Genomic DNA, 14,617 nt, shown 5'->3' on the forward strand with positions numbered 1-14,617 from the left:
AGCTAAAACATGTTAAGAAGGAAGTAGTTCATCATTACTTCTTCTCTAGAGAAAAGAGTATAGCCAAGACACAGGGCTGAAGTTAGAATGGGGAGAGAAAAGTAGGAGCAAGAAGGAATTCTGGTGGGAAGCTGAGGTAGAGAGGATTCCATACTGGGATTTGCCCTACCATGATGGCTGATATTACTTGTGCTGACCTGTACAAAAGTTCTAAAAGATTTTTGAGGTTTTGGGAAGCTTTTTACTTTCGTTTTATTTTTATAATAGCTTTTTATTTTTCAAAAATATATGTAAATAAAGTTTTCAACATTCACCCCTGCAAAACCTTGTGCTCCAAATTTCTCTCCCTTCTCTCCATCCCAAAATAGTAAGCAATCCAATATAGATTAAATATGTGCAATTCTTCCAAACATATTTCCACATTTATCATGCTGCACAAGGAAAATCAGAACAAAAAGAAAAAAATGAAAGAAAAAAATAAATAAGCAAACAACAACAACAAAGGTGAAAATACTATGTTGTGATCCACATTCAATCTCCATAGTCCTCTCTGTAGATAGATGGCTATGTTGTGATCCACATTCAATCTCCATAGTCCTCTCTGTAGATAGATGGCTATGTTGTGATCCACATTCAATCTCCATAGTCCTCTCTGTAGATAGATGGTCTATTGGAACTGGCCTGAATCACCTCACTGTTGAAAAGTGCCATGTCTATTACAGTTGATCATCACATCATAATCTTCTTGTTGTGTACAGTGTTCTTTTGGTTCTAATCACTTCACTCAGTATTAGTTCATAGAAGTCTCTTCAGGCCTTTCTGAAATCATTCTGCTGATTATTTCTTATAGAAAAATAATATTCCATAACGTTCATATACGATTCCTTATTCAGCCATTCCTCAAGTGATAGGCATGCACTCAGTTTCCAGTTTCTTGCTACTACAAAAAAGGCTGCTACAAACATTTTTTGCACATATGGGTCCTTTTCCCTTTTTTATGATCTCTTTGAGATACAGAACGAGTACAGACACTGATGGATCAAAGAGTATGTACGGTTTGAAAGCCCTTTGAGCATAGGGCAAGCTTTTTATTTAGGGACATCTGTGAAGCATTACTGTGGCTACTTGTTTTACTGATCAGATAATTTTTGAGTATTCTGGTAATCCTTTTGGGTTATATATTTGAAAATTTAAATCTTACATTATGGAAATAAAATCTCTGGATAAACTTATTTTAAGGCCTAGGGTTTAGAAGAAGGAAGAGAAGTATTCTTCTGGTAGCATTTGGTGAAGAAGACTTAGATACAGGGGGGATTCAAGCTCAAGACTATAGATCATTAGAAACGTTTTAGACTTTAGAGTTGGAATGGACTTCTTAAGAGGTATATGGTGTTTCTTTTATTTCTTTTGGAGGATGGAATATGATATGTTATATTCTATTTGGATTCTGCTCTTGAATAAAGGAGAGAATGATGACAAAGGCAAGAAGACAAACAATGCTATCTCCTGGGAATTTGTGAACAGAGTTCTAGGTGGTGGTGATTATATCCAACTGATTGAGTGTACATAGTAGATTTTAAATTAGATCAGTTGGATAAATCCTAAGAAGCCAAAAGTTGTGCATACTATGAAGAAGAAAAAAAAAACATGATTCCCAGGAAAGAGATCAAGGGGAAATAACTACAAGCTCTGGCTGATATCTGTCATGAGAGCTTTGTGACCAAATTTGGTGTGAAGTTTTGGTGACCAGTTAGAGAATTTTGAAAATTATGAGTTGCCCAGTTTTGCACTGGGCAGATTATTTTGGTGGACTCATATTATTTTTGGATTAATTCTTTTTTTATGCATAAAATCTTGCAAAACTCAGCTGGAGATTAGAATACATAGCAAAAAGGTTTTACAGTGATAACATTAAGAAAAAGCTGAAAGCCATTTTAGGTTTGTAAGAGTGGGGACCAGAGTATGGTGTATACCAATGAGCTCCTATCTTCTCAGGGCTTAAATTACTACTGAGGAGAGCTTTAAGGATAGATTTTTTTTCCTCCCTATTTGGATCAGAAAGGTTGAGATAAGATTCCTTTCCCCACAGGAACCATGCATTCTCACCTTACTTCTATGTTTTATAATCCCCAGTTTGTTTCAGAGTTAAGCTTACCATGTCATCTACTGCATGCGATCTTCCTTGATTTTCCCTAGATGGTATTTTCATTCCCATAACTTACCTTATATTTATGTGGCATATCTAACCACTTGGGGGAGCTTGTGAATGAGTTTAAGCTCTAGAAGCATTACTGGGTTGTTATGGTGGAGTCATTTTGCCAACTGCATATTCAAAGTTGAACTACCTTTACTGCTTAGATGTACAGCATTCTCACTAGCCTCTCTCCTCAGAGGTTAGGTTTTGTATCATGGCTGGAAAGTCTTAACTCATTCTCATTGAAATGTCAGTTTTTATTTACCCATAACATATTGTTTCTGGCTTGCTTCGTCATTTACCCAAGTAAAGAAATTGAGGATGTTTTTCAGATACCTTTGCAAGACTTGAGAAAGTTCAACATTCCTCATCATATTTTACTTTTGGTTCAGCCTCCAGTTCAGCTCACCTGAACAAATATGTTTCCTCTCTGAAAGGATAATGTTCTGCTCCCCTACCTGCTCTCCTCTATAGATCTGTACCTTAGATAAAATATAATAAACATTCTGGGTAATTTTGTTGTTAACCCATAGTTTTTATCATGGTCTTAATTTAAGATAGGAAATAAACATTTGGAAAAAGAATTCAATTTTCAACCCAGGCTGAGTCATCAATAATTTCATGTAGCTAGCTGATGCCTTCATTGTTAGTGTGCTGTGATTGTGTATTGTCTTCACTGCCTCCTTTCTCCTCTAAGATGAGACTTTGAAACATGGAGGAAAAGCTTTAAGTAACTCTTACAAAATCAGTGTTTTTTGTTCCTCTGTGTCATAATGCTTTGGGTTTGCTGTCTTTTTTTTTCCTAAAAGAGAAGAAATCAAAGGATATTTCAAGTACTTTTACAGAGCTTGCAAAAGTCAAATGCTGCCCACTCTTCTCACATTGCTCTACTGAACTCAGCCTCCAATTCAGCTCAATTGGCAAATATTTCTCATATTTGAAAAAGGAAATTGTCTCTTCTCTTTCATCTATATAAAATTCATGAATTAAGTAAACTTAAAGTCTGATCCATTTTGCTGCTCATCAACAATTTTGCAGCTGATATATCTTAACTTTTAGACAGAAAAGAAAAGAAAGAGGAGAAGATTCTCTGTCTATCCACTTATTTCAGCTTTGATGAGCAAGGCAGATTCAGTCTAGTACATTCTTGGAATGTCTTCATTATCCCTACTTCAGATCATTGATTCTCCCACAGCTGCTTGCAATGGCTCCCAATGTCTTTCTTCCTATAGTTTTCGTCTTCTTTTCTTCTAAAATTCCTTAAAGTTTAAGGGAGTTTGTCTCTGGTCAAATTTAAGACTACTAGAACTTGAGAAATGTTGGGGAAAACCCATTAACTAGTCAGTAGCAACCTGTTACCTCTGACAATTTATCAACTTACCATGAAAGGTGAGGCCCAAAAATTGTGATAAAAAATATAAATATATATATATGCATATATATACACACACATTCACACATACACAGTCACATACCTACATATATATGTATATAGCACATATGTACATATACTTTATATTCACTTATATGTATAATGTATAGGCATATATGTATTGTGTGTGTACATATATATATATATATATACATATATGTATATATATATGTATGAAGTCTCCTCTTTGAGAGTAGAAAGTGCTTCATTTATATCTCGGTATGCATAGAAGTTGGCATATTATAGGTGCTTAATAAATGTTTGCTGATTGATTTTCTCATTGACCTCAAAAACATAAATTCATTGCTATTAAATCTAAACATTAGCTCCTGCTCAGAATTCCAGCCTTTTCAGATCTTTTGGGGCTCTAGTTTTTGTAGATACCACTTTTTACTTAATGTAATATAAAATTAAATGTTTTCCATCTTTGTCTTCATCCTAAACTACTGATAAAGATATTGTTTAGAAAAGAGCTTGAAAGCATTCAATTGGATAATTCTTTTGAGATTGATAGCAATCAGTTAATTAGCATACTTTGAGTCAGTTTTTCATTTAGTTCCAAAACTACCTAACAGAAAACTCAGTCTACCTTTCTTCATCTTGTCCACAAAGATGTCAAGAGTGATTTTGTCAAATACCTTGACAAAAATCAGTTATATTAAGTCTATACTGTTTTATCTGCCAGTCTAATGATCCTGTCAAAATAGTAGAATAGTCCAGCCCAATTGACTCATTATTAGTTGCTTTTTTTTTTTTTTTTTTCCTGAAACAATTGCGTTTAAGTAACTTGCCTGGGATCACTCAGCTAGGAAGTGTTAAGTGTCTGAGGCCAGATTTGAACTCTGGTCCTCCTGACTTCAGGGCTGGTGCTTTAAGCACCGCACCACCTAGCTGCCCCTCATAATTAGCTTTTGATGGTTTATAAAGGTTACCAGCTCAAAGTATTTTTTAAACTTTAAAAGCAAGTCTTTGGTTTCTCCAAATTAAACTTAAACATGACCATAAAGAAAAACCTGTTAAATCTCCCTTACTTATCCACACACAAAGTTATTAATAGCTTACAGAGCTAAGGAAATGCATATTCTTAAGCAAAGGTAGAGGAGTCTTCTTCCATTAGGTTTAAGAATTCCTGGTGTGAAATTCCCTTTATTGATGCATATTGATTACAATTATCTGTAACAGTCAGTTGGTCAATACACAAGCATTCATCAAGCATTTACTTCTGCCAGACACTCTGCTAAATCCTAAAGATATAAATTCGAGCAAAAAAATAACCTGAGTCTATATTTTAATGCAGGAAGATAATACATAAAAGGATGCCAAAAACGTAGGAGTGGAGGAGAAGGAGGTGGTTGAGGACATGGTGACTAAGTCTAACTAATGAAAGATTACTGGTTTGGGACCCTTATTTCAATGGAGGTTCTGGGAAGAGCTAACTAAAGAGCTCCCAGAGTCAGGGTACACCTAGGGCAGCATTCTCCAAGCTAAGCCTGAAGAATGAGGGATGGCTGATGGCCAGAATGGCATTTGTCCAGCAGGCTACTTTCATAGAAATAGTGCAGTTTATAGGAAAGGGCAATAGAGAGGGATAGAGCAGACCTAAGATGAAATCTCTACCACCTCCTCTTTATATGACTTTAGGCAATTCTCTGGGCCTCTATTTCTTGATCTGTTGATGATATCTAAAGCCCTCCCTTCCACCTCTAAATCGTTTTAACTAGGTAATCTTGCCATGCACCTTACTCTTGCCCAAAATAATCTCCTCAACTGAGTTAGCCAAATTCCTAAAATTCAACCACTACACATCCATTTCCTTTGAGTTAAAGAATTGTCTTCTGGAAGCCTCTTTTATAATTCAAACACTCCGGGCAGAAACAACATTTCAATTTATCACCCATAAGCTCCTTAGGACAAAGTTGTTTTTGAGATAAGAGCTACTTCCTTTGTAAGTTCCTAGGAATATTTGACATAAAAGGAAAAAGCTAAGTTTTGTAGAAAACAAATATTCATTATTAAATTCTTATTATGCGCCAGGCTAAGTGCTTTATAAATATTTTTTCATTTGATCCTCATAACAGCACTAAGGTAAGTGCTTTTATTATTCCCATTTTACTGTTGAAGCAATTGAGACAGACAGAAGTTGAATGATTTGGCTGGAGTCACACAGCTTATAAGTTTCTGAAGATGAGTTTGAACTCAGGTTTTTCTGACTCCTGTGCAATCCTATCCACCATATAACCTAGCTGCCTTATGGATGGAAAAGATAAAGGGAAAATCAGGATCATGAATTGTGGCCCTAAGATAAATATGTAAATATAGTGCCTATTTATTTAACATAAGGTTTAGGGAAACAGGAAGATCATTTGAGGAAACATAGCATGGGAGAATAATACTATATTATCTTTCCTGAGTCCTAATGAGATTATTCTCATCAATTTAACTTTGGAAGAAAATGAGAGACAGATAGAATACACAATCTATGACAATTCTTTATTTTATGGGTAGTTGGAGAACATAAACAGTGAAGAAGAATGGAAAAAACAAATGGTTTGAAGGAGCTTGTTCTATTCATGGACAGCAAAATATGTTTTTAAATGTCCAAAGAAAAGAGAGTCTTTGGCTATTCCAAATTCAACTGATAGATCAATATGATAAAAACTGGGAATATTAAATAGAAATTGCTACAACTAATAATTTTGGGGATTTGGACAAATGGTGCAAAATTTACCTCAAATAATTTTTTTTTTTTTTTTTTTTTTTTAGGGTGGGAGTTGTAGACCAGAAGCTATACAAGAACTCACTTGGGTTCTGGTCTGTGGGATGTATTTTCATTTTAATCACTTGATCTTCTAATAGGGTGCAAACCTTAGTTATTTCTCTGCTGCTGAAGGATGGCAAGTACCATTAATTCTGTCTAAATATTGGCATCCAGGCACAAAACCTCAACTACCCCAACCTGGTTACTGCTCGCTCTTCAGATAGTCTAGACCAAGAAGGACCACTGAACTTAGAGAGGTTAAATTGAAAAAAAGTTAATACCCAGACTAGCCAGCTTATTCGTGTATTTGTTTTGTGGGTGGGGTGACATGGAATGACAAAGAAGAATAAGACAGAGTACAGGATTATCCTTTATTGTGGATTCAGGGAAAATATCTCTGACTGTATCTTCATTTAATAGAACAAAGGGAGGGAGGTGGATTAGATAATTTATGACTCCATGAAATACAAACATTTTAACTTCTTTCTTTTATTCCAATGACCAATCTCCAGTCCCACTCTGCATAGGCATAGAATTAAACACCTACCATAATTTCCCATTGATTTAATTAGTTCAGTAAGTAATTGGTACCTTTCTACATAGGACTAAGGGAATATTTGTTATCTCATTTAATTGGATTATATGTATGTAATTGTGTGTATATATGAGTGTATGTAGGAATTTGGGGGTATTTTATCAGTCTAGGGAACAACAAAGGTAGAAAGTTTTTGCACTGATATATTAATAGCAATCAACAGGGGGTATAGTGATGATAAGCCAGAAAAATTAAGAGACTAAAATATTTTCTAGATTGTTTACTCTTCAACATATGCAACCTGTATTCTAGGCTAGGCTGTAGGATGTTGCTCTTTCATTTCATTTCATTTTATTTATTTATTTATTTAAATGTATTTATCTTTTTATTTATTTTTTGCTGAGGCATTTGAGGTTAAGTGACTTGCCTAGGGTCAAACAGACATGAAGTGTTATTTGAGTCAAATTTGAACTCAGCTCCTCTTGACTTCAGGGCTGGGGCTCTATCCACTACACCAACTAGCTGCCCCCTGGTCTTTTATTTTTAAAAATAAGGATTATGTATGGCTTTTTTATGATCATTTTTTATATCATGGCTTCTCCTCCCTCCTTCACTTGAACCCTTTCTGGTAACAAAGAAAGACAATAACACAATTAGCCACAGCAGCAAACTACATAGTGACCGCATTTGTCCAGACACCCCCTACCTTCTATACTGAGTAGGGATGGAGGTTTCACAATGGTTTTTCTAGGACCATTACTCGTTTTTCATCACCATGAGTTCAGCTCAGTAGCCTTTTTGTCTGAACATGAGAGATGAAATGATATAACAGGGCTTCATGAATAGCTGATTTTTCTTTTGCTCTCAGAGTCTACTCTTGGCTGAATGTTTGGAGATTAGTGCAGAATCATTAAGGTGCAATATCCTATTAAGAAAAGAAAACTCACATGTGCCTGAGCAGATGTTCGGTGCACTGTACCAGGACAATTCCATCAAATGGGGAATGTTCACATACCGTGCCACAGACTCCGTCTCGACCCACCACAAACTGGAAGGGGAAATAGGGAAAGTTACAAGCTGCCGAGACGATGTTTGCTGTTTCAGACTCTGTAGCATGACAGATTCTCTTTTTTGGGTCAGCTGGGTTAGGATGCCAGAAATCACCACTTACCTCTAAGGACTAACTCTTCTCCATATGTCTCAGGGCATATTGTCAAAAGAAATAATAATAATAAAAAAAAGATTCTTCTCACACCAACAATTCTATTTCTAAGCTTGGGAAATTGCAGCAACAATCAACAACAATAATTAACAACAGCAATAATAATAATTCAAATTCCTTTATGCCTTTAAGGTGTAGCCTAGTTTTTAATCTGTAAAATAAAATTAGGGGTATCTAGGTGGCACAGTGAATAGAGAACATCAACCTTGGAGTCAAGAGGACCTGAATTCAATTTGACCCTCAGACATTTATTAGCTGTGTGATAGTCATTTAATCTGGTTGCTTCTTTGCCCACCCCAAAATGAAACTGTTGGAATACATGATCTACAATGACCCTCCCAGCAAAGCACTTTTGTCATCCCAACTCTGAATGATAGTGTACATCTAACAATAATATTAATAACAATAATAATACACTTAAGCTTAGCACAGATATTATGTCATCTGATTCTCATAGCAACTCTGTCAAGCTGGTGCTAGTTTTTTCCCTATTTTACAGATGAGGAAATTGCAGTTCAAAGAATCTATTCAAATTACCTAGTGCACAAGTCTTCCTGATACCAAATCCAAGACTATTACAGACATAAAAATTGGGCTTGTGGAAAAGGAACTTACACTTACCCACAGTGGGTATCAGAGCCAGGACTCCATTTGGGGACTTCCCACTCTAAATCTCTAAATGAAAATTGTCCTTAATTTTGAAGTTTTGTACATAAGCCTTAAAGGATATATATATATATATATTATATATCTATATCTATATCTATATCTATATCTATATATATCTATAGATATGTCTATATATCCCTTTTAACATTGGTATTTTTCTTCAAATCCATCTAACTATTTGGAATTGATGCTTTGTGGTCATGTTTAATGGTGATTTAAATGAAAAAATATATACAAATTTTCATTTTAAAAGGGAAGATATTCTCCCTATTACCCTCTCTATACTCTCTATTATACCTATTACTCTATGTTATTCTATAGATACTGAATTAGTTCTACTCTGTTGGGACTGGCACTTAGAGACAAAATAGTAATCACTCAAACTTGCAGGGAGCTAATTTCCTGACAGTTAAATTTCATTATTCTTGTGAATGTGCAGGAGCTGAAAAAAAGTATATAGAGAGCAAGCACTGAAACCAAGATGATTTAAATGCAAGCCCCATCTCTGACACCTACTGGCTGTGTGTTTCTGAGCAAATCACTTCATCTCTCAGTGATCTAGGCAACTTTCTAAGACTATAGGTTATAGGAAAGGTATCAGAAGGTAAATGTTGTTGTAGACAATTTTTATTTTGCCTGGGAGTTCCCCAGTGAATTTACAGGTTCAGTTTCTATCCTCCAATTGGTCTAGTCACAATTCAAAGGCAAAAAAAGATTGCAAGAAATCCCTTGAGATGAGAGAAAGAACAGATTTTCTGCTCCCAACCCTGTAGTAAATTGAGTAAATAAGTCCCTTTAATTGGGCTACCTCAGTTCTGTATGTGTCAAAAGTCCTATGGTGTACTTTAATGGTTAAAAAGTGTCCACTTTTCTCCAACAATCTTTGAATCTTTTTTGTATTAGCCAGGCTTAAAGCCCAATCAGGTCACGAATGCTATTGCTAATGGTCCTCAAAGCATGTTTCCTAGGCTCAAATCACCAGGAAGCTCCTCTCAGCATTCTATTTTGAAAGAGGAGAAATAACCATAATCTGTAAAATTATTTAAAAAGCATAGATAAGTAGGTAAATATGGACTTGGATAACAAACTCCAGAGAATTAAGAAAGAAGAGGAGAAACCCTGTCATGGAACAATAACAGTAATATTTTTTACATGGTACCTTAAGGTTTACAAAGAGATCTTGTGGAGTAGTAGACAGTCTTGGGCTTGGAATCAGGAAAACCTCTGTCTATATCCCAACTCTGACATGTACTAGTTGTATGACTAGGCAAATTATTGAAGCACTACATGCCTCCTTAATAGTTTACCTCATAAATCATACAGAGATTACAGAGTGTGTTGGGGGAGAGAATTCCTACTGATGAAATAACAAACATTTTGAATTTTTTCATTAAAGTTTTTCAAGATACTTTCCTCCCAACAACCCTGAATAGTAGGTAGAACAAATGTTATTATTCTTATTTTACATGTGAGGAAACTGAAGGTTAGAGGGTGGTATAAATATGGTAGAATATTCCACTTCTTGAAGGTTTATTTAGTGTTTGTATGTTTAGTACTTAGTGCTTGGTACATGATAATCACTTAATAAATATTTGTTGATTGAAATAGCTTCACAAATTTATGTGTCTAGATCCAGAATAGATTAATAAAATTGAGTCATATCTCTAAACTTTGATCTGACAACAAGAAAGAGAACCAAGACCTCTTACAAACTGTGTGAGTGGGAGCTATAATGCTCTTGTTAGAAACTGCCCTAAAACCAATGTCCCTCAGAACTCACCTTGGAGAACAATTCTTAATCATATATACTTTTGCCAAACCCTATTGGTGGCGATTGAGGATGTATTATTTAATTATCTTTATTTATAATATATTTATATTATATAACATATATAATATAATAAAATAATCTATTTAGTTAGATCATATCGTTGAACACCTAAGCTCAGAGCCCATTTTACATTTTACATACTTAGGGAAGGACGTAAAATGCTTTGCCAGTGTCTTCTAAGCAATAAGCATTCCAGGCAGGATTTGAACCCAGCTCCTCTGAGCCTAGTACTCTTTCCACTGTGTCAAGCTGCCTTCCTGAGCCAGCAGCAATGCCATTCAGAGTCTTACCTGCATGGACTTGTCATACCATCGATTTGCCCCATTTTTGCCATGCCCCCCTCCATGCAGGAGCTGAAGGGCCATGTTAGTGTCATTGAGCTCCATGCCTCCTGGGGCGTCCAAACACACCAAGCAGATACACCGTTCAATCATGTCCAGGGAGTCCCGGTTGGTGGAATCTGTGAGGAACAACGGGCATGCGTCAGCACATCATACTCGTTCCCCAAACCTGAACACCCCCAGTGGCTCCAGATGTAGCAACAACCAGGGTCAGATCCAGGAGCATCTCCCCAGAGGTAGGGTTGGGGTTTTTAACCCATCTGGCACAGTTATTCTGTCATTATTTTGTGTTCACTAGTTTGAAAGATGAGAAGATGCATTGATACAGAGAATGAGCCATGTCTTCGTCCCTAGGATTATGATACTTGCTTCTAACCTTCAGAAGTCATTAAGCTTACCACCCTCACTTCCAGCCTCCAGACAGCATCACACTGACCTTGTTCCAAAGCAAGTGGAGATTGATCTTGTTTTTAAATACCATAAGACAATGGAATTGTCGGAGTTGGGAAAGAATTTGGGGACCATTTGTCCAACCTTTTTATTATTTATAATAATTATCATTTCTTAATTAAATAATGAATAACTTAATTATTTATAAATAAAACTCAGAGAGGTGAAAGCCTTGTGACTTCACTTTGCTAATGCCAGGTCTTGATGTCTACCAACTGCTGCAAGAACTTCCGCTCCATCTTTGCTGCCTAATCCTGGGACAGAAATGTTTTCAATAACAAGTTCAAATCTTCAACTGGCTGCAGATCCCAATGCAGCTTTTCCTTTGTTGTGGTTGGTCTTGTTACAGTGGGAGGCCAAGTCTGTATCAGAAAGGAGCTGATCTATAAAAGCACAGCTTTCCTAAGAGACTACTCTGCCTTCTTTGCAGATTCCCTACAGATTCCTAATGGTGGAAGGGCAACTACATTGCTGAAACATTCTTTTAGATTTTCACCCTTGTCAGCCCAGTTCTTTGTAGTGTTAAGCCCTCAATCTTCCCCTTTTTCTTCCTGTTCTCAAAGATGCTCATTCTTGGATGGTGAATAATAATTACTATTCCTATAGTACTTTAAGGTTTGCAAAATACTTTATATAAATTTCATTCTATCCCCATGACAGTTATCTGAGATTGGTGCTATCATTACCTCCACTTTATAGGTGAGGAAACTGAGGCTCAGAAAAGTTAAATATCCAGGGTCACACAACTAATGGGTGTCTGGGCTAGTATTACAGAATCAAAAGATTGGGCCTGGAAATAGGATGAAGATATCGGCTTTTCAGACTCTGGACATTGTCTTCATCATACCTTACCTCTTCTTGTCCTGCAAATTTTCTCATCTTCCATGGTCTCCTCATTCTGGAACATCCTTCTGCCTCTGTATCACTCTTCTTCCTGAAGCTCTATTTTGAGGAAAGGCTCAGGCCAGCTATTGTGTATCCCTCTTGTGATTTTGCTTTTGACTCTAGATGTTGATGCTGACCTATCCATCTACCAATATGTACTTTGCTCTAATCCCTTCCTTTCCAGCTTTCTTTCATGTGTTGTCTGATCCCATTAGATTGTCAATTCCACCCATGATAAAACACCCTCTCCATCGAGAGAGAGAGAGAGAGAGAGAGAGAGAGAGAGAGAGAGAGAGAGAGAGAGAGAGAGAGAGAGAGGAGAGACAGAGAGAGAGGAGAGACAGAGAGAGACAGGGAGAGAGAGACAGAGAGAGAGACAGAGAGACAGAGAGAGAGAGAGACAGAGAGAGTGAGAAAGGAGAAAGAGAGAGAAAGGAGAGAGAGGCAGAGAGAGAGAGAGAAAGGAGAGAGAGGAGAGAGAGAGAGATAGAGAGAGAGACAGAGAGAGAGAGAAAGGAGAAAGAGAGAGAAAGGAGAAAGAGAGAAAGGAGAGAGAGGCAGAGAAAGAGAGAAAGGAGAGAGAGAGGAGAGATAGAGAGAGAGGAGAGATAGAGAGAAAGAGAGAGAGACAGAGAGAGAGAGAGAGAGAGAGAGAGAGAGAGAGAAAGGAGAGAGAGAGAGAGAGAGAAAGGAGAGAGAGAGAGAAGAGAGAGAGAGAGAGAGAAAGGGGAGAGAGAGAAGAGAGAGAGAGAAAGGAGAGAGAGAGAGAGGAGAGAGAGAGAGAGGAGAGAGAGAGAGAAAGACAGAGAGAGAGAGAGAGAGAGAGAGAGAGACAAAGAGAGAGAGAGAGAGAGAAAGACAGAGAGAGAGAGAGAGAGAGAGAGAGAGAGAGAGAGAGAGAGAGAGAAGAGAGAGGAGAGAGAAAGCACACACACTAATAGACTCAGAGTATAGATGGGAAGCTCCATTAGTTTTCTTTTCTTTCTGTTTTTTATTGGATATGACTAATATGTTTTTTTTTGCTTGAGTATACACATTTGGAACAAATTCATTTATTTATTTGCTTGTTTATTACCTTCTCAATTCAAAAAGGAGCAGGGAGTGAGGGAGATAATTCAGAATTGAAAATAAGATAAATTTGAATTAGAAAAAAAAGTAAGCTCCTTGAAGTCAGAATTTTTTTTTTTTGCTTTTTTGCTTGTATTTTTATTCCTAGTGCTTAGTGTCTGACACATATTTGCTGACTAACTGAATGGGAAAAAGTAAATGGATTTTTAAACTAAGAGGTAATTGACTACCTTGGAGGAAGCAATTTCAGTGGACTGATAGCTCTACAAGCCAGATCAATCAATTTTGACAAACCTCAATGGCTTCTATAGCCAATGGCTTAATGCAGAATCATTTCTACACAAAATGGAGGATTGGGTTCTGGATAGTCCTTAACTTTCAGGAAAGATTGCTTCTTACATTCAGAATCATTTTTCAAGCTACTAATGGGGAATCTCCATCTGGTTGCCTTATTGGTACTTTAAAACCAACCTGTCCAAAACTGAACACATCATCTTCCATCTCAAAAGTTGCTTCTCTTCCCAAATTTTCTATTTCTTGTGATGATATTCTCCTGTCAAGCCAGGTTAGATGCACAGATTCATTTTGTTTCTCCTCTCACCCTCCATTCATATATCTAATCAGTGCCCTGGGTTTATTGATTCAGCCTTCACAATATTTTTCCCATCCTCTATGCTCACGTGGCCACCACTCTAGTTTAGTTCTTGTCTAGATTTTTACATTAGCTAGTTAACTTGTTTTCTTTCCTCCAGGCTTTTTTTTCTCCAAAACATCCTTCTTAACTGCTAAATTAATCTTCCTAATGCAAAGACCTGTTCATTTTGCTAAAAAAAAAATTAAGTTCTTTCCCTCTTATAGGAAAAAATGTAAATGCCTTAATTCAAAGCTTCCACAGTATGATTCTATTCTACTTTTCCTGCCCAATTTCACCCCATTCCCTTTGACATAGTTTGAATTCTTTTGAAAGCAGATGACTAACTGACAATATTCTCCTATCTGCATTCTCACACCTCCATCCATTTGTTTGGGCTGCTTCCATAAGTGGACTTTTGTGACACACTTCTGCCCATTGAAATCCTTTAAGACCAAGATCAGGTTTCATCTCTCATAGGAATGAAGATTCTCCTTATCTTTCTGGCTAAAAGCATGATCTCTGTTGCCTCAAATTTCTTGTAATGCTTTATCTGGACCACTCTTATCCTTAGCACATCCCACCTTGTATTCTATTTATT

At 36.6% G+C, this 14,617-nt stretch overlaps 1 protein-coding gene across 1 annotated transcript in view; it reads right to left on the reverse strand.

Annotated features, from left to right (window-relative positions):
* The window catches only part of CHAT (choline O-acetyltransferase), a 91,018-nt gene that overhangs the window by 23,440 nt on the left and 52,961 nt on the right, over positions 1-14,617 (reverse strand). The window contains exons 7-8 of the mRNA XM_074285243.1: positions 10,932-11,101; positions 7,867-7,967 (exon numbers count right to left, since the gene is read on the reverse strand). Coding sequence (XP_074141344.1) covers positions 7,867-7,967; positions 10,932-11,101 — 271 coding nt within the window. The remainder of the gene's footprint in view (positions 1-7,866; positions 7,968-10,931; positions 11,102-14,617) is intronic.

This window comes from Sminthopsis crassicaudata, chromosome 2, assembly GCF_048593235.1.
Source record: "Sminthopsis crassicaudata isolate SCR6 chromosome 2, ASM4859323v1, whole genome shotgun sequence".
NCBI lineage: Eukaryota > Metazoa > Chordata > Mammalia > Dasyuromorphia > Dasyuridae > Sminthopsis > Sminthopsis crassicaudata.